This window comes from Pristiophorus japonicus, chromosome 5 (assembly GCF_044704955.1).
Source record: "Pristiophorus japonicus isolate sPriJap1 chromosome 5, sPriJap1.hap1, whole genome shotgun sequence".
Lineage (NCBI taxonomy): Eukaryota > Metazoa > Chordata > Chondrichthyes > Pristiophoridae > Pristiophorus > Pristiophorus japonicus.
This window is the reverse complement of record NC_091981.1, coordinates 287,907,115-287,927,454: the sequence shown is the minus strand read 5'-3', so window position 1 is coordinate 287,927,454 and position 20,340 is coordinate 287,907,115. Positions and strand designations below refer to the sequence as shown.

The following is a 20,340-nucleotide window of genomic DNA, read 5'->3' as shown; positions in this document are numbered from 1 at the left end:
CCCCTGCGCTTTGAAATAATGCTGTGGGATCTTTTTGACCCTCTGGGGGTGTTAGCCTGGAGCGGGACTCGAACCGACAACCCTCTGACTCAGAAGGTGAGTGGTGCTGCCCACTGAGCCACGGCTGACAGCCAGGAAGAACGAGCCCGTGAATAGTGGCCTTGAATTACGCAATCTTACCTCAGGAAGCCGAGCAGCTTCCTGTGATCTGTTCACATGGCCATGTGAGGCTGAATTATCTCTCCTCCCTCCAGCCTCCACGCACTGGTATCAGGTGTCACGGCCTCACTGTCTCCATGTTCGGGACAACAAACATGGGAAGAAAAGGCTCTGATCAGAAGTTGGCAGCAATCCCAGGGCCATTGTTCTGGTCACCGCTTATACACAGCTTTTGTTGTGAAACCAGATTCTACTCAGCTACTGATTTTCAAACACGCACCATAGTTACCAGTGGGATTTTTTTTTTTAAATTCATTCTTGGGATGCGGGTCGTTGCTGACAAAATAGCACTCTAGTCAAAGTCGTGGGTACAAGCCCCACTCCAGGGACTCAAACACAAAATTTAGACGGACAATCTCGTGCAGCACTGACGGAGCGCCGCACTGTCGGAGGTGCCGTCTTTCAGATTAGATGTTAAACCAGGACCCCGTCGGCAGTCTCAGGTGGACTCAAAAGATCCCATGGCACTATTTCAAAGATGAGCAGAGGAGTTATCCCCGGTGTCCTGGCCAATATTTATCCCCGAACCAAAATCACTAAAGCAGGTTATCTGATCATATTGCTGTTTGTGGGAGCTTGCTGTGCGCAAATTGGCTGCCGCGTTTCCTACGTTACAACAGTGACTACACTTCAAAAAGTACTTCATTGGATGTAAAGCACTTTGAGATGCCCGGAGGTGCTGAAAGACATTAGAAATGCAAGGTCTTTCTTTCCACTGTGGGCGAGGGAGGGGGGAAATCTCAGGTAGGATTCTCGCTCCCGATTGGCATCCGGCGAAATGTTTGTGGACAGCGGGCAAGGGTCAGACTTGGGTGTGATGCTTCCCACAGCCGAATAGCCTGCCTCTGCCCGTTCTCCGAGATCGTCACAGGGAGGATGGTAACTCGGGCGAGATGTCAGAGGGCGGCAACTGCATGCCTCTGCGAGAGACAGTGCCTTAAGCAGCGGAGGGGGCAGGCAAGTACTTCAAAGCAAAATATTGCCTCTTGTGACTCTGTGGGACTGACCTGTGCCATTTTAACGCATCGTTAACCAGTGTCAGTTTGGCAAGCAAATGTATTTTCCATAAGCCAGTGCATCACAGAGGAGTTTACAGGACAAATTCTGCGGTCATGCTCTCCCAGTGGGGAGCGAAAGCTTGCTCCAGTGCCAATTGGATGAGAGGCAGATTTTCTGTCGAGCGGTTCCTCACTGGGAGTAGGGGAGCACGGAAAGATTGTGCGTCAGCCGTGGCTCAGTGGGCAGCACTCTCACCTTGGAGTCCGGAGGCTGTGGGTTCAACACAAGAACATAAAAAATAGGAGCAGGAGTAGGCCATTTGGCCCCTCGAGCCTGCTCCGCCATTCAATAAGATCATGGCTGATCTGATCCTGGGCTCAGCTCCACTTCCCTGCCCGCTCCCCATAACTCTTTATTCGCTTATCGCTCAAAAATCTGTCTATCTCCACCTTAAATATATTCAATGACCCAGCCTCCACAGCTCTCTGGGGCAGAGAATTCCAGAGATTTACAACCCTCAGAGAAGAAATTTCTCCTCATCTCAGTTTTACATGGGTGACCCCTTATTCTGAGACTAAGTCCCCTAGTTTTAGTTTCCCTTATGAGTGGAAATATCCCCTCTGCATCCACCTTGTCGAGCCCCCTCATTATCTTATCTTCTGAACTCCAATGTGTATAGGCCTAACCTGCTCAACCTACCTTCGTAAGTCAACCCACTCATCACCGGAATCAACCTGGTGAACCTTCTCTGAACTGCCTCCAATGCAAGTATATCCTTCCTTAAATAAGGAGACCCAAACTGTATGCAGTACTCCAGGTGTGGCCTCACCAATACCCTGTACAGTTGTAGCAGGACTTCTCTGCTTTTAAACTCTATCCCCCTTGCAATAAAGGCCAACATTCCATCTGCCTTCCTGATTACTTGCTGTACCTGCATACTAACTTTATGTTTCATGCACAAGGTCACTGTACTGCAGAATTTTGTAATTTTTCTTCATTTAAATAATAATTTGCTTTTTTAACTTTTTCTGCCAAAGTAGATAACGTCACACTTTCCCACATTATATTCCATCTGCCAAATTTTTGCCCACTTAGCCTGTCTATATTCCTTTGTAGATTGTGTGTGTCCTTCTCACAATTTTCTTTCCCACCCTTTTGTATCATCAACAAACTACGCTACATTACACTCAGTCCTTTCATCCAAGTCATTAATATAGATTGTAAATAGTTGAGGCCCCATCATTGATCCCTGTGGCACCCTACTAGTCACTGTGTGTCAACCGAAAAATGACCCATTTATCCCGACTCTGCTTTCTGTTAGTTAGCGAATCCACTATCCATGCTAATATATTACTCCCAACACTGTGAACTTTTATCTTGTGCAGTAGCCTGTTAGGTGGCACCTTATCGAATGCCTTCTGGAAATCCAAATACACCACATCCACTGGTTCCCCCTTATCCACCCTACTTGTTTCATCCTCAAAGAACTCGAGCAAATTTGTCAAACATGATTTCCCTTTCATAAAATCATGCTGACTCTGCTTGACTGAATTATGCTTTTCCAAACGTCCTGTTACTGCTTCCTTAATAATGGACTCTAGCATTTTACCAACGACAGGCGTTAAGCCAACTGGTCTATATTTCCTGCTTTCTGTCTGCCTCCTTTTTTAAATAAGGGCGTTACATTTGCGATTTTCCAATCCGCTGGGACCGCCCCAGAATCCAGGAAATTTTGGTAGATTACAACCAATTCATCCACTATCTCTGCAGCCACTTCTTTTAAGACCTAGGATGTAGGCCATCAGGTCTAGGGGACTTGTCCACCTTTAATCCCATTATTTTACCGAGTACTTCTTTAATGATAATGATTATTTTAAGTTCCACCCTCCCTATTGCCGCTTGATTATCGATTATTGGGATGTTTTTTGTGTCTTCTACCGTGAAGACCGATACAAAATATTTCTTCAAAGTCTCCATTTTCCTGTTTAATAATAATAAAAATAATAATACTAATAATAATAATCCCAAGTCTCAATTTGTGCTCCAGAGAAGCGAGCACAAAAATCTAGGCTGACACTCCAGTGCAGTACTGAGGGAGCGGAGTGCTGTTGGAGGTGCCGTCTTTCCCTCAATCAACATAACAAAAACAGATAATCCGGTCATTACCACATTTCTGTCTGTGGGAGATTGCTGTACGCAAATTGGCTGCCACTTTTCCTACATTACAACAGTGACTACACTTCAAAAAGTACTTCATTGGCTGTAAAGTGCTTTGGGATGTCCGGTGGTCGTGAAAGCTGCTATATAAATGCAAGTCTTTATTTTTTTTTTTAATTCAATATTGGGATGTGGGCATCGCTGACAAGGCCAGCATTTATTGCCCATTGAGAAGGTGGTGGTGAGCCGCCTCTTGAACCATTGCAGGAACCCCCGGTGAAGGAACTCCCACAGTGCTGTTGGGGTGTTCCAGGATTTTGACCCAGCGGCAGCAACGATGCAGAAACGGCAATATATTTCCAAGTCAGGATGGTGTGTGATTTAGAGAAGGTGGTGCTCCCATGCGCCTGCTGCCCTTGTCCTTCTAGGTGGGAGAGGTCGCGGATTTGGGAGGTGCTGGAGTGCCAAAGAAACATTGGCGAGTTGCTGCAGTGCATCTTGTAGATGGTACACACTGCAGCCACGGTGCGCTGGTGGTGGAGGGGGCTGGATGTTTAAGCCTAGCGGATGAGGGGCCGATCAAGCAGCACATTAACTTTCTCCCCGACCCCCCAGCCCCCGGTGAACACGAGACCCTCAGTAAAAGGATACTGGTCCAGTCGTTCTCTCTTGTTCATGGTGGAGTCTCTCTTCTTGAGCTTGTTGAGGCCCAAGATCCAGTGGTTGGCTTCCTTTCCATCAGCGGCGATGAGGTCAAGGTTCTTCTTCCTGCCCTTGAAGATGATGGAGAAGCAACGATCAGCAGGGACCTCCATGGCGAACCTCTGCATGCCCTCAGTCTGGTGACCGGACCTCACCTCCTGGATGTCATCGATTGAGACTGTGGGAGAACATCGACAAAGAGGACATCAGTTTGCAGAGAAGGCGGAACATCATCTGCAGTAACACTCTGAACAACAACAAAAAACCCACATGGATAGGCGACATAAAACACAACACAATGCAGAGTGGAGCTCAAAGGGAGACTCAGTATTGTAGCACCATCTCAGACGGGGCTTCCCGTGAGCGTGGGAGAGTGGGATTGGTAGGTTTACAGCAAGTGCTATTATGGTTTTGAATGAGTCATTAAACCGAGGCTTCCCTTTGCCTGGATGCAATTGATCCCACGGCACCAGTCCAAGGAGAGTAGGGAGCTCCCTTGGCCAATATCGAATCCTCAACCACCATCACCACCACAAAAAACAGATCAACTGCTCACTGATCTTATTTTGTTGCTCATACACAACTGGAAGCCGCTTTTGCCAGCAAAACCACAGTGAATACAAAATAAATTAATTGGCCGTGAAGCACTTGGCCGTGGCTCAGTGGGAAGCACTCTTGCTCCTGAGTCAGAAGGTCATGGGTTCAAGTCCCACTCCAGAGACTTGAATCTACGCGGACGCTCCCAGTGCAGTACTGAAGGAGCGCTGCACTGTCAGAGGGGACATCTTTCGGACGAGACGTTAAATTGAGGTGCCGTCTGCCCTCTCGGGTGGATGTAAAAGATCGCACGTCAGTGTAGTGCGATGATGATTAGGGGAGTTATCCCTGCTGTCCTGGCCAATATTTATCCCTCAATCAACATCACTAAAAAAAAATGATCTGGTCATTATCACATTACTGTTTGTGTGAGCTTGCTGTGCACAAATTGGCTACCGCATTTCCTACATTAGAACAGTGATTACACTCCAAAAGAACTTCATTGGCTATAAAGCGCTTTGAGACATCTGGTGGTTATGAAAGGTGCTACTTAAGTGCAAGTCTTTCTCTCGCGGATGGGAAAGGCACTACATAAATGAAAGTTCCTTTTAAGTCCTCCCCCAACACAGACAGCCTATGAATAGAGACAGAGCAGGCGTCTCTCCTTATTTACTCCTTTTAAAACCCTTCATGATTATGAACAACTCTATCAAAACATGAGACAAAGAGAAGAGATATACTACTGAGAAAGACAGATGCTAAAAATTGTGTGTAAAAATCGGAGACTGTCGGGTAGAGCTCGAATGCAACTGCTGCTGCCACTGTTATAACTCGTATGAAACATAACACTTGTCTTAATCACCTCGTTATTCTAATGGAATTGTGGCCATTGGTGGGGCCGTAGGGGTACGAGGGTAAAACAATAAGGACTCACTCTGGACTGACAAGTCTTCTGTCAGATTGTTCCTGCTGTGATTCAAAGATGTATCACAAATCCAAAACAGAAACAGGGCTATCAGGGGCAGCCAGATTTCCTGACTCCCTCCGAGCTTTCTGAAGCAGTGCACACACACTCGCAGATAGGAAACTGACCTTGCACCTCTTTCCTTTGTGAAAACAGACGCAAAGTATTCATTAAGAACCACGCCAACATCTTCCGCCTCCACACACAGATTACCCTCATGGTATCTAATAGGCCCTACCCTTTCTTTAGTGATCTTGCTCTTAATATATTTATAGAACATCTTTGGGTTTTCCTTAATTTTGACTTGCCAAAGAATTTTTCATGCTCTTAGCGTTCCTAATATCCTTTCGAATATTCCTCCAGAGATTCTACAGTATTTAGCAGTCGGTATATGTCTGTTTCACAACCTCAGGACGTCCCAAAAGCACTTTAGGAAATATGAAGTACTTTTGAAGTGTAGTCACAGTTGTGCTCCCACAAACAGCCGTGTGAAAAAAGAAAGACTTGCATTTATATAGCACCTCTCACGACCACCTGACGTCTCAAAGCGTTTTACAGCCATTGAAGTACTTTTTGGAGTGTCATCACTGTTGTAATGTGGGAAACGCAGCAGCCAATTTGTGCACAGCAAGCTTCCACAAACAACAACGTGATAACAAAAAACGATTATCTTGTAATTATGTAAATTGAGGGATAAATATTGGCCAGGACACCCAGGATAATTCCCCTGCTCTTCTTCGAAATAGTGCCATGGGATCTTTCACGTCCACTTGAGGGAGCAGTCGGGGCCTCGGTTTAACATCTCATCTGAAATACGGCACCTCCGACAGTGCAGCGCTCCCTCAGTTTTACACTGGACTGTCAGCCTAGATTTCTGTGCTCAAGTCCCTGGAGTGGGACTTGAACCTACAACCTTCTGACTCAGAGAGTGCTACCCACTGAGCCACAGCTGACACTATAATGACTAGATAATGACTATAAATAGTGGCCAGGTCACTGGGGCGAATTCCTCTGCACTTCTTCAAATGGTCTCCATGGGATCTTTACTATTTACCCAAGAGGGCCTGCCCTCGGTTTAATGTCTCGTCCGAAAGACGGCACCTGCGACAGTGCAGCGCTCCCTCAGTATTGCACTGGGGTGCCAGCCCAGATTTGGCGCTCAAGTGTCAGGAGCGGGTCTGAAAACCCAGAACCTTCTGACCAACGCAGCAATCAGCGGGCAATTGGTTAAACGTCTGTCACCGATCTCCATCTGCGACGCAGGGTGGGAGCGGGAAACGGAACCTGGGATCCCTTGCGGCATTTTACGGATGACTGCCGCCTCCCAGTCCCAGATGGATCGGAGCAAACTGCATCTCCTGAAAACACAAGGGGTGGGGGGGGGGGGGGGGGCTGGTTGGGGGAGGACTCGGGTAGCATGAAGAGCCTCCGGGAACAGAGAGCTGGCCGCAGGTTCCACCACGGCCAAACAGAATTTTTCCCTGCAGGAAATGGATAAAGGAGACAAGAGATAAATAGGGGGCTGTTCCCTAGTTGCAGAGCACTGCCATTTAAAAGGGAAATTAACCTCTTAAAATACAGCACGCTCTTCCCACCAACTCCCCTTCTCCACCCAGTGTCTTGTCCATTGTGGCGATTCTTTCACGTGCAGTTCTGGTCACCACATTACTGGAAAGATGTGATTGCATGAGATGGGGCACAGAGGCTATTTATGAGGATGTTGCCTGGACTGGAGAATTTTAGCTATGAGGAAAGATTGGATAGGCTGTGTTTGTTTTCTTTGGAACAGAGAAGGCTGAGGGGAGACCTGATTGAGGTGTATAAAATTATGAGGGTCCTAGATAGAGTGGATAGGAAGGACTGATTTCCCTTGGCAGAGAGGTCAACAACCAGGGGGCAGAGATTTGAAGTAGTTGCTAGGAGGTTTAGAGGGGATTTGAGGGGAATTTTTTTCACCCAGAGAGTGGTGAGGGTCTGGAACTCACTGCCTGAAAGTGTGGTAGAGGCAGAAACTCTCACCACAGTTTAAAAAGTACTTGGATGTGCTGTAACCTACAGGGCTACGGACCAAGAGCTGGAAAGTGGGATTAGGCTGGATAGCTCTTTCTCGGCCGGCGCGGACACGATGCGTCGAATCGCCTCCTTCCATGTTGTAAATTTCTATGATTCTATGAAGTGTGGTCAGCCTATTGAACTGTGGAAGGCAACATACCAAACCCTGCCGTCTTCCTTATGTCCAGATGTGCATTTTGTTTTTTTAAACCTGTGATTGGGAAGAGGTCACCCTGGTTGGATTTGTCCCCGTCCCCACATACCACCCCACTAGCACGGGAGGGCTCCCGACCCAACACCATTGAGAGATCACGGTCACCACAGCGGCTGCAAGGAGAAGGCTCACAACATCTGCTCAGCTCTGAAAGGGACAAGCAGTAAAAGCGGCTGTGCCAGCGTGACCCTGATCCCGAGAATAAATAACAATGCTGACATTCTTCACCAACCCCCCCCGCCCCCCCCATCTCACACTGGCTCTCCCAATGCTCACTGAAAATAAAAAACACTTGCATTTATATGGCGCCTTTCACGACCTCAGGATCTCTCAAAGCACTTTGCAACCAATGAAGTGCTTTTAAAGTTTAGTCACTGTTGTAATGTAGGAAACGAGGCAGCCAATTTGCGCACAGCAAGCTCCCACAACCAGCAATGTGATAATGACCCGATAATCCGTATATAGTGATGTTGATTGAATGATAAATATTGGGTCAGGACACCGGGGATAATTAGTGCCATGGGATCTTTTACAACCACCCGAGAGAGCAGACGGGGCCTCGGTTTAGGTCTCACCTGAAAGATGGCACTATGGACAGTGCAGCGCTCCTTCAGTACTGCACTGGATTGTCAGGCTAGATTTATGTACCCGTATCTTGAGAGTGGGACTTGAACCCACAACTTTCTGACTCAGGAGGAGAAAGTGTTACCCACTGAGTCACGGCTGACACTGGCTGTCCCTCCCTCCCCAACACTTGCTGGCACTCTTGCACCCCGACTAGAAAGCTGGAACCACTCAGCACAAGTAATGTTCATTGCTGGGTTTCCAGTACTCTGTCAGCAGCAAGGATGGTTCCTGATCTCACCCAATGCTGCCACATGGTTATGGGGAGCGGGCAGGGAAGTGGAGCTGAGTCCATGATCAGAGCAGCTTATTAAATGGCGGAGCAGGCGCGAGGGGCCAGGTGGCCTACTTCAGCTTTTATTTATGTTCTTATGTTCATGGTGTAAATGAGAATTCAGGATCTCCCAATATCACTAAACAAATCTAGTCATTTATCTCCACTCTGTTTGTGGGAGCTTGGTGTACTAATTGGCAGCTGCGTTTCCTATATTACAGCAGTGACAACAATTCGAAAGTACTTCATTAGCCGTGAAGTGCTTTGAAGATGTGAAGGGCATAGAATCAAGATCATAGAATCTTACAGCACAGAAGGAGACCATTCAGCCCACCGTGCCTGTGCTTTGAAAGAGCTGTCAATTAGTTTCACTTCCCCCCCCCCCTGGTCTTTCCCTATAAAAATGCTAGCTCCTTCATTTAAATTCTTTATACAGCCAAAGAAACTTGCCAGTAAGGTTCGGAGGTAAGCTCACTCTGCCTGCAGCACTGATAAGTGTCAGCTGTGGCTCAGTGCCTCCACTGAGTAGCACTCTCTCCTCGGAGTCAGAAGGTTGTGGGTTCAAGTCCCACTCCAGGAACTCGATTTTAATGTCTCAGCCAAAAAACGGAGCCAGCAGCCTTCTCTCTCAGCACCGCACTGGGGGTGGACAGTTTAGATTATATCCTCAAGTCTCTGGAGTGGGCCTCAAACCCACGACTGCTGACTCAGAGGCAAGAGTGTGACTCAGTGAGTCAAGGCTGACACACAACGTGGACTAGTGTCTTAGAAACACTGCAATCGTCACAGGCTGCTCGCATATGGATCCCAGAAACAGCTAATAACACGCAACGCCTACACACCCCGTCCCCTTCCCATCAAAAACCCAGACAATATCCCGCACTCCCTGCACTCTGATTTCTACTCTCCGCATTCCTTACGTTCCCAGCTCAGCCCCGAATGTTAGAAGGAACCTCAGCCATTTGCTCAGTTTTTATGCTCTTCTATTCCAGCTGTGCCTGCCCCTTTAAATTCTCCGCCTGCCTTCCCTTGGTTTGGGATTCCTTGAATTCCAGTGTGATTGCTGGATAAACGTACCATTTCTTCCACTCCCATCATGCCCCTGGTTCGTGCCTGCCAAGCACACAAGCCAAGCCTTTAGTCCTTGAATGAATTTCGGCCCCCGGGGATTTTTTTCCTCTGTGTTGATACGAATGTACGAGAAAATCCAGAAGGAAACAGGACCATCCAGCCTCATGCCCTATGCTTTGTGAGCAAGACATCCCCTAACCCAGCCGGGTCCATGCAATCAGGAGATAATCAACAGATAAAAACCCACGGAGGGGGAACAGGAGGGGTGAAAAAAGCCGAAAAATTCTTATCCTGACCCCCACCTCATGGCCAGGAGACCATACAATCAGAAATTTACAGCACGGAAGGCGGCCATTCGGCCCATCATGTCCGCGCCGGCCGACAAAGAGCTATCCAGCCTAATCCCACTTTCCAGTTCTTGATCCATAGCCTTGTGCTAATTTCTACTAATGTGGCTCGGTGTCATATTTTTTGTAGTATAATACTCCTGTGAAGCGCCTTGGGACGTTTCACTACGGTAAAGGTGCTATATAAAATAAATGTAGTTGAAACGCTAGTCCATGCTTCAATCACCTCTGGACTTGACTTCTCCAGTGCCTTGCTACCTGCCCTCCTCGCATCAAGCTTCCATAAGCTTTGACCCATCCACAACGCTGCAGCCCGGGTCACTGCCCGCAGGTCCCACCCTCTCCCAGCTCCCCGTCATCCAGGGCGGCGATGCTCCCATCGCGATGTTCAAATTCCTCGGCCCACCCTATCTTAGTGAGGTCCTCCTGCCTCTACAGCACAGTGCACACCCGCCCTTGCCGCCTCCTCTCATTTCCCTACTCCCTCCACTCTGCCATCATTCATTCAGCCTCACTCCTCCTGCCTCTGGAATTCTCTAGATGCTTTCAAATCCCTCCTCTTCCAGAGTGACATCACTTCAGTTGCCTGTCCTCGTATCTCCATCCACCTGCTCGCTCTTCCATGCTCAATGCCCACCGCATATATTCCCCCCCTCCCCTCCCCTCCCTCCCCCTCCCTCCCTCCCACCCCCCCTCCCACCCCCCCTCCCCTCCCCTCCCTCCCCCTCCCTCCCTCCCACCCCCCCTCCCACCCCCCCTCCCCCCTCCCTCCCTCCCTCCCTCCCCCCCCCCCGCAGCACTTTCCTTCTTATTGTAGAATGCTCAGACAGGTCTTTCTGGATTGTGAAGCGTGCTAGGGGTTGCTTTTTAATTAGTTGATTGCCTGACCTGTAACGTTTGATCTACTTATTAAAACCTTTCTAGCTGGAGCATGCTTTCGTGAGGAACTTTTACATATTTTTATTGATTCATTTGCGGGATGTGGGTAGTGCTGGTGAGCCAGCATTTATTACCCATCCCTAGTTGCAGGTGCGAGCGCTATACCAAGCTACCACCTAAAACGTATTAATGGGCCGCAGGACAATGTCAAGTGGCATCGGTAGTTGATCTCTCTACTTCGCTCTCTTTCCTCGTTTGTCTTTACTGTGATTTTTTTAAATTCATTCCGGGATGTGGGCATCGATGGCAAGGCCGACATTTATTGCCCATCCCTAATTGCTCTTGAGGTGGTGGTGAGCTGCCTTCTTGAACCTCTGCAATTCGTGTGCTGTTAGGGAGGGAGTTCCAGGACAATGAAGGAACAGCGATATATTTCCAAGTCAGGATGGTCAGGGGCCAGGAAGAGGGATGGAGTCGGTGGCTAGGAACAGAATTTGTGGCACAGAAGACGGCCATTCGGCCAATCGTGCCCACTCCCTGTTTGAAAGAGCTGCCCAATTAGTACCTCTCCCTTGCTCTTTTCCCGTAGTCACGCAAAATTTTCCACTTCATAGGGAGTTTCCGTTATAAATGTGGACACAGGAATTTATAAGGGGGGGGGGGGGGGAAATTGACACAAATGTGTTACAACAGGAAGTATGGCTTTGCAAACAGGAAGTGGGAACAGACCTGTGAATTTTAAAATAGATTCCTGTGTAATATCTCCAAGTTTGCAGATGACACTAAGCTGGGTGGCAGTGTGAGCTGTGAGGAGGACGCTAAAAGGCTGCAGGGTGACTTGGACATGTTAGGTGAGTGGGCAAACGCGTGGCAGATGCGGTATAATGTGGATAAATGTGAGGTTATCCACTTTGGTGGCAAAAACACAAAGGCAGAATATTATCTGAATGGTGGCAGATTAGGAAAAGGGGCGGTGCAGCGAGACCTGGGTGTCATGATACATCAGTCATTGAAGTTTGGCATGCAGGTACAGCAGGCGGTGAAAGGGGCAAATGGTTGACCTTCATAGCTAGGGGATTTGACAATAGGAGCAGGGAGGTCTTACTGCCGTTGTACAGGGCCTTAGTGAGGCCTCACCTGGAATATTGTGTTCAGTTTTGGTCTCCTAATCTGAGGAAGGACGTTCTTGCTATTGAGGGAGTGCAGCGAAGGTTCACCAGACTGATTCCCGGAATGGCAGGACTGACATATGGAGGAGAGGCTGGATCGACTGGGCCTTTATTCACTGGAGTTTAGAAGGATGAAGGGGATCTCATAGAAACATAAAATTCTGACGGGACTGGACAGGTTAGATGCAGGAAGAATGTTCCCGATGTTGGGGAAGTCCAGAACCAGGAGACATAATCCAAGGATAAGGGGTACGTCATTTAGGACCAAGATAAGGAGAAACTTCTTCATTCAGAGAGTTGTTAACCTGTGGAATTCCCTACCACAAAGAGTTGTTGATGCCAGTTCATTGGATATATTCAAGAGGGAATTAGATATGGCCCTTACGGCTAAAGAGATCAAGGGGTATGGAGAGAAAGCAGGAACGGGGTACTGAGGTGAATGATCATCCATGATCTTATTGAATGGTGGTGCAGGCTCGAAGTGCCGAACGGCCTATTCCTGCACCTATTTTCTATGTTTCTATGTTTCTAATAGATAGATATCAGGATTTAAGTATTTGTGCTTGGTTGAAATGAAAGCAAACACAGTGGGTGTGAGCTCATAGTACGAGAAGCAGCTTTACAAACAATTACAGAGAATCTTCTGTCCCTCCCCATGCCGGATTGGGACTGCCAAGAGGCAGCCGCTTGGCTGACCACACCACTGAGCCGGATTAAAGCTCCTGGTCACGTTCAGCTGGTGTTTAACCCAAGTGGCTACATTCTAATAACTGCCCCAGGGTGTGCACGGCTCTGCAACTTGTCCACCTCTGACTGGGCGACTGGCGTTGGTTCACCTGGCTCAGAGCAGTGGGCCCAACCCATGAGCTGAAACCAAACACCTGCCGGGGTCACCGAGGGAAAGCGAGCTGCAGCACCACACCTCGGCCAAGCAACAATGCCTCGGAGTCTGTAGAACCACACGGAGTATGGTGTACAGTTCTGGTCACAGATTATAAAAAGGATCTAGAGGCACCAGAGTTGGTGCAAAAAAGATTTACAAGGATGATACTAGAGGGTATACATATCAAGAAAGGATGAACAGGCTGGGTCTCTCGTCTCTTTGAAAGAAGGCTGTGGGGTGACCTAATAGAGGTCTTTAAAATTCTGAAAGGTTTTAATAGAGTGGATACAGAGAGAATGTTTCCACTTACAGGGAAGAGCATAACTAGAGGCCATCAATACAAGATAATAACCAAGGAATCCAATAGGGAATTCAGAAGAATTCAGAAGAAACATCTTCACCCAGAGAGTGATGAGAATGTGGAACTCGCTACCACAGGGAGTGGTTGAGGCGAATAGTATTGCTGCATTTAAGGGAAGGCTAGACAAGCAGATGAAGGAGAAGGGAACAGAGGGTTATGCTGATAGATTTAGATGAGGAAGAATGGGAGGAGATTCAAATGAGTATAAATGCCAACATGGACTGATTGGGCCAAATGGCGTGTTTCTGTGCTGTATATCCTGTGTAATTCTATGTAACTGGGTTTACTCAAAATCCAGGATGTCAGAGTAATTTACATAACTCCCCTCTCCCACTTTTACATTGTCCCCTTGCTCGGGCCTCGGTTTCATTTGCTCTCGGGACGTGGGCAAGGCTGGTATTTATTGCCCTCGAGCAGGTGGTGGTGGGCCTTCCCCTTGAACCACTGCCGTTCTTGCAGTGACAGTGCTCCCACAGTGCCAGTGAGCTGGGGGATTTAGAACCCCAAGACCAGTCCCAATCCCGCAGACCCGATTCTTGGTATGGGTGCTGCACATCATGTGCTCTGGCCGGATGCAGGTGGTCTTTGTGAGTGAGTGGGCAAAAATTTGGCAGATGGGAGTATAATGTTGGAAAGTGTGAGGTTATGCACTTTGGCAGAAAAAAATCAAAGAGCAAGTTATTATTTAAATGGAGAAAAATTGCAAAGTGCTGCAGTACAGCAGGACCTGAGGGTACTTGTGCATGAAACACAAAAGGATAGTATGCAGGTACATCAAATGATCAGGAAGGCCAATGGAATTTTGACCTTTATTGCAAAGGGGATGGAGTACAAAAGCAGGGAAGTCTTGCTACAGTTATACAGGGTATTGGTGAGGCCATACCTGGAATATTGCGTGCAGTTTTGGTTTCCATATTTAAGCAAGGCTATACTTGCTTTGGAGACAGTTCACAGAAAGTTCCCTAGGTTGATTCCAGAGATGAGGGGGTTGACTTATGAGGAAAGGTTGAGTAGGTTGGGCCTCTACGCATTGGAATTCAGAAGAATGAGAAGTGATCTTATCGAAACATAAAATTATGAGGGGGCTTGACAAGGTGGATGCAGAGAGGATGTTTCCACTGATAGGGGAGACTAGAATTAGGGGGCATAATCTTGGGCCGCCCATTTAAAACTGAGATGAGGAGAAATTTCTTCTCCCAGAAGGTTGTAAATCTGTGGAATTCGCTGCCTCAGAGAGCTATGGAAGCCGGGACATTGAATAAATTTAAGACAGAGATAGACAGTTTCTTAAACGATAAGGGAATAAGGGGTTATGGGGAGCGGGCGGGGAAGTGGACCTGAGTCCATGATCAGATCAGCCATGATAGTATTAAATGGTGGAGCGGGCTCGAGGGGCCGTATGGCCTACTCCAATTTCTTATGTTCTTATTTAAGTAATGCGCTGCGCTAGGTGGGCTTGGGAACGGGAACAGTAGGCCGCCTCGATGAACTGGCCCAGTGTGCCGTTTCACACTACGATTCACACTAAGGGATGGTTTTCTAGACCAATATGTCGAGGAACCAACTAGGGGGGAGGCCATCTTAGACTGGGTGTTGTGTAATGAGAGAGGATTAATTAGCAATCTCATTGTGCGAGGCCCCTTGGGGAAGAGTGACCATAATATGGTGGAATTCTGCATTAGGATGGAGAATGAAACAGTTAATTCAGAGACCATGGTCCAGAACTTAAAGAAGGGTAACTTTGAAGGTATGAGGCGTGAATTGGCTAGGATAGATTGGCGAATGATACTTAAGGGGTTGACTGTGGATGGGCAATGGCAGACATTTAGAGACCGCATGGATGAATTACAACAATTGTACATTCCTGTCTGGCGTAAAAATAAAAAAGGGAAGGTGGCTCAACCGTGGCTATCAAGGGAAATCAGGGTAGTATTAAAGCCAAGGAAGTGGCATACAAATTGGCCAGAAATAGCAGCGAACCCGGGGACTGGGAGAAATTTAGAACTCAGCAGAGGAGGACAAAGAATTTGATTAGGGCAGGGAAAATGGAGTACGAGAAGAAGCTTGCAGGGAACATTAAGGCGGATTGCAAAAGTTTCTATAGATATGTAAAGAGAAAAAGGTTAGTAAAGACAAACGTAGGTCCCCTGCAGTTAGAATCAGGGGAAGTCATAACGGGGAACAAAGAAATGGCAGACCAATTGAACAAGTACTTTGGTTCGGTATTCACTAAGGAGGACACAAACAATCTTCCGGATATAAAAGGGGTCAGAGGGTCGAGTAAGGAGGAGGAACTAAGGGAAATCTTTATTAGTCGGGAAATTGTTTTGGGGAAATTGATGGGATTGAAGGCCGATAAATCCCCAGGGCCTGATGGACTGCATCCCAGAGTACTTAAGGAGGTAGCCTTGGAAATAGCGGATGCATTGACAGTCATTTTCCAACATTCCATTGACTCTGGATCAGTTCCTATCGAGTGGAAGGTAGCCAATGTAACCCCACTTTTTAAAAAAAGAGAGAGAGAGAAAATAGGGAATTATAGACCGGTCAGCCTGACCTCAGTAGTGGGTAAAATGATGGAATCAATTATTAAGGATGTCATAGCAGCGCATTTGGAAAAAAGGTGACATGATAGGTCCAAGTCAGCATGGATTTGTGAAAGGGAAATCATGCTTGACAAATCTTCTGGAATTTTTTGAGGATGTTTCCAGTAAAGTGGACAAGGGAGAACCAGTTGATGTGGTATATTTGGACTTTCAGAAGGCTTTCGACAAGGTCCCACACAAGAGATTAATGTGCAAAGTTAAAGCACATGGGATTGGGGGTATGGATGTGCTGACATGGATTGAGAACTGGTTGTCAGACAGGAAGCAAAGAGTAGGAGTAAATGGGTACTTTTCAGAATGGCAGGCAGTGACTAGTGGGGTACCGCAAGGTTCTGTGCTGGGGCCCCAGCTGTTTACATTGTACATTAATGATTTAGATGAGAGGATTAAATGTAGTATCTCCAAATTTGCGGATGACACTAAGTTGGGTTGCAGTGTGAGCTGCGAGGAGGATGCTATGAAGCTGCAGAGTGACTTGGATAGGTTAGGTGAGTGGACAAATGCATGGCAGATGAAGTATAATGTGGATAAATGTGAGGTTATCTACTTTGGTGGTAAAAACAGAGAGACAGACTATTATCTGAATGGTGACAGATTAGGAAAAGGGGAGGTGCAACGAGACCTGGGTGTCATGGTACATCAGTCATTGAAGGTTGGCATGCAGGTACAGCAGGCGGTTAAGAAAGCAAATGGCATGTTGGCCTTCATAGCAAGGGGATTTGAGTACAGGGGCAGGGAGGTGTTGCTACAGTTGTACAGGGCCTTGGTGAGGCCACACCTGGAGTATTGTGTACAGTTTTGGTCTCCTAACTTGAGGAAGGACATTCTTGCTATTGAGATAGTGCAGCGAAGATTCACCAGACTGATTCCTGGGATGGTGGGACTGACCTATCAAGAAAGACTGGATCAACTGGGCTTGTATTCACTGGAGTTCAGAAGAATGAGAGGGGACCTCATAGAAACGTTTAAAATTCTGACGGGTTTAGACAGTTTAGATGCAGGAAGAATGTTCCCAATGTTGGGGAAGTCCAGAACCAGGGGTCACAGTCTAAGGATAAGGGGTAAGCCATTTAGGACCGAGATGAGGAGAAACTTCTTCACCCAGAGAGTGGTGAACCTGTGGAATTCTCTACCACAGAAAGTTGTTGAGGCCAATTCACCAAATATATTCAAAAGGGAGTTAGATGAAGTCCTTACTACTAGGGGGATCAAGGGTATGGCGAGAAAGCAGTAATGGGGTACTGAAGTTGCATGTTCAGCCATGAACTCATTGAATGGCGGTGCAGGCTATAAGGGCTGAATGGCCTACTCCTGCACCTATTTTCTATGTTTCTATGATTCAAAGTTGATGCATCAAACTGAATTAGCAGGTTCATCAGAGCAACAACTTACATTTATATAATGCCTTTAACATTGTGAAAATATCCCATTGCACTTCAAGGGAGCAATTATCAAACAAAAAAGGATATTGAGCGGCAGAAGGAGATATTGGGACAGACGAACAAAAGCTTGATCAAAGAGGTAGGTTTTAAGAAGCGTCTTAAAAGGAAGAGAGAGAGAAGGTAAGGTTTAGGGCGGGAATTTCAGAGCTTAGAGCCGAGGTAGCTGAAGGCACGGGCTCCAATGGTGGAATGGTTAAAATCCGAGATGCGCAAGTGGCCAGAATTGGAGAAGCGCAGGGATCTCGGGGTTGTAGGGATGGAGGAGGTCACAGCGATACTGAGGGGCCAGGCCATCAATGGGTTTGAACACAAGGGTGAGAATCTTGAAATCAGGGCGCTGCCGGACCAGGAGCCAATGTCGGGCTGCAAGCACAAGGTGAGGTCGGCGTCCTGAGGGTAGATGCTGGACCCACATAATGTGGATCGCCACGGACGAAAGCTGCATGGGAGTTAGTCCGTTCACACCCACAAGTAGCGTTGAAGGCACGAGCCCCATGTGCTGCCTGTTGCTGCATTAACAAGGCAAGGAGACCTTTGGATCTGGTGTAGTGTTCAAAGCCCAGTGCAATCTCCGACGGCCGTTCAGCCTTCAGCACCAGCTCAGTCAAAGAGATAGTTATGTCGTCGCTGCCTCCAGAGATGCTCAGACCCATCTAAATCCTCAATGTCAATAGACTCCATCCGCTTTGCGCCTTGGGACCTTTTACTAAAAGGCTCTACATAAATGCAAGTTGCTGTTTTTATTAAAGCAATGGGTTTCACAGCTCCAGGAGTCCAGGGTATTACAGGATGACCACACTGGGCTCTGTGTCTATCGATGTGTCCTTCTCTCTGTGGCTGTGTATCTGTCTCTGTGCCTATGGCTGTGTGCCTATGTGAGCATGTGTATGCACGTGCATGTGGGCAAGTTATGTGTGTGTCTGTGTGCGAGCGTGTGCAAATTCCACCGTGGTAGCTTGAGAATTGAATTCAGTTGAAGAAATCGAAAAATAAAAATCCGGTAATCCGGTGTCAGTAAAAGTGACCACGAAGCTGTTGGGATGGTTGTTAAAAACCCAACTGGGTCACTAATATCCTTTAGGGAAGGAAACCTGCCATCCTTATCCGGTCTGGCCTATATGTGTCTCCAGTGTTGACTCTTAAACTGCCCTCTGAAGTGGCTTAGCAAGCCACTCCATTGTGTCGAAACGCTACAAAGAATTAAAAGCACTGTGGCAGCACCTTCACCACACGGGCTGCAGCGGTTCAAGGTGGCGGCTCACCTTCTCAGGGTAAATAGGGACGGACAATCACTTCCGGCTCCGCCAGCAATGCCAATGCCTCCGGGGGTGGGGGGGGGGAGTGAAGACACCAAGTGATTGATTGGCACCCCATCCACCACCTTAAACATTCACTCCCTCCACCACCGGTGCACCGTGGCTGCAGTGTGTACCATCTACAAGATGCACTGCAGCAACTCGCCAAGGCTTCTTCGACAGCACCTCCCGAACCTGCAACCTCTATCACCTAGAAGGACAAGGGCAGCAGGTGCAAGCGAACACCACCCCCTCCAAGTCACACACCATCTTGACTTGGAAATATAATCGCCGTTCCTTCATCGTCGCTGGATCAAAATCCTAGAACTCCCTCCCTAACAGCACTGTGGGAGAACCTTCACCACGCGGACTGCAGCGGTTCAAGGCGGCGGCTCACCACCACCTTCTCAAGGGCAGTTAGGGATGGGCAATAAATGCTGGCATTGGCAGCGACGCCAAAATCCAATGATTGAATAAATAAATTAAAAAAGGTGAGGAGATCCACCTCACTTGTGATGCACTCCCTGGTCAAACTGCTAACACTTTCTCGGCTTAGGATCATGCATGAAGCGCGGCTATTAGTGTTGGGTACTGGAAGGGGGTGTGGTGGGGGGGCAGTCAGTAGTTGGGGTCCTCTGCCTCAGTTAGGGCCGGCACCTCCCACGAGAGGAAACCGGACAAAGAATGAGAGAAATAAGAGAGCGACAGAGTAGTGCACTAAAGCCAAGTGAAGAACCCCCTCCCCCCGCCCCCCCCCGCGCCAAGATCTGCGCAGACACATTCCTGCTGCTGTACGGGACGCTGCGGTGGGGAAAATGGTTGCCATTTCGGGCACGTAGTAAATCACTGTGTTCAGTTTTATCCAATGAACAGGTGGGGGACGCAGGAACAAGATGGATGGTGGTGGTGGCTGGAGGGTTACCAACTCTGGCCGGATGTATTCCTGGAGGTTTCATCACAGGACCTCCTCCCTTCAACTGCCCCGCCCCTCTCGCTCCCGCCATTGGACACGTCCAGCTTCGTGTCGCAAGGCCTTGCCACGGCCTACTGGATAGCGAGCAGTCTCTTCGTTACCAGATTGACTGTCAGGTCGCCAACATTTTTACAACTAACAAACACAAGTGTTCATAAAAACTTTTTTTTTTTTAAATATTCTTTTGATTTTTCTCCCGGGGGATTAATCTTCAATTGCTGGAGACTCGTGGGCAATCCTGGATGGTTGATATCCCCAGACTGGGAGAGGTGGGGGGGAGCGGGGGGGGGGGGGTTTATCCTCAATGATTTGACAGGCCCAAAGGTTTATTTTAATGCAAGTGTTGAAACTCCACAGACAAGGAATACACTTTAACCCGATTCCAAGACGCCCAGGATTGCTGTGGGTGTGTTCCCAAGGGTCGAGTTTCATGCCCATGTTAAGTTATTGAGAGAACGGTGCCAATACTCTGGTGGATGGGACCACTGTTACTGTGGAGTGTCGGAGGCAGCGGCCGTTTCCCGTGCTGACTAAGGGCTGAGTCCACTGTTGCCGAACACAACTAAATTCTA

The 20,340-nt window shown here is 47.9% G+C and overlaps 1 protein-coding gene across 3 annotated transcripts in view; it reads right to left on the bottom strand.

Annotated features, from left to right (window-relative positions):
* Window positions 1–20,340, bottom strand: part of plcd1a (phospholipase C, delta 1a) — a 142,151-nt gene that overhangs the window by 56,830 nt on the left and 64,981 nt on the right. For all 3 annotated transcript variants that reach the window (XM_070881769.1, XM_070881768.1, XM_070881770.1), the window contains exon 3: window positions 4,027–4,255. In XM_070881769.1, the coding sequence (XP_070737870.1) occupies window positions 4,027–4,255 (229 nt within the window). The remainder of the gene's footprint in view (window positions 1–4,026; window positions 4,256–20,340) is intronic.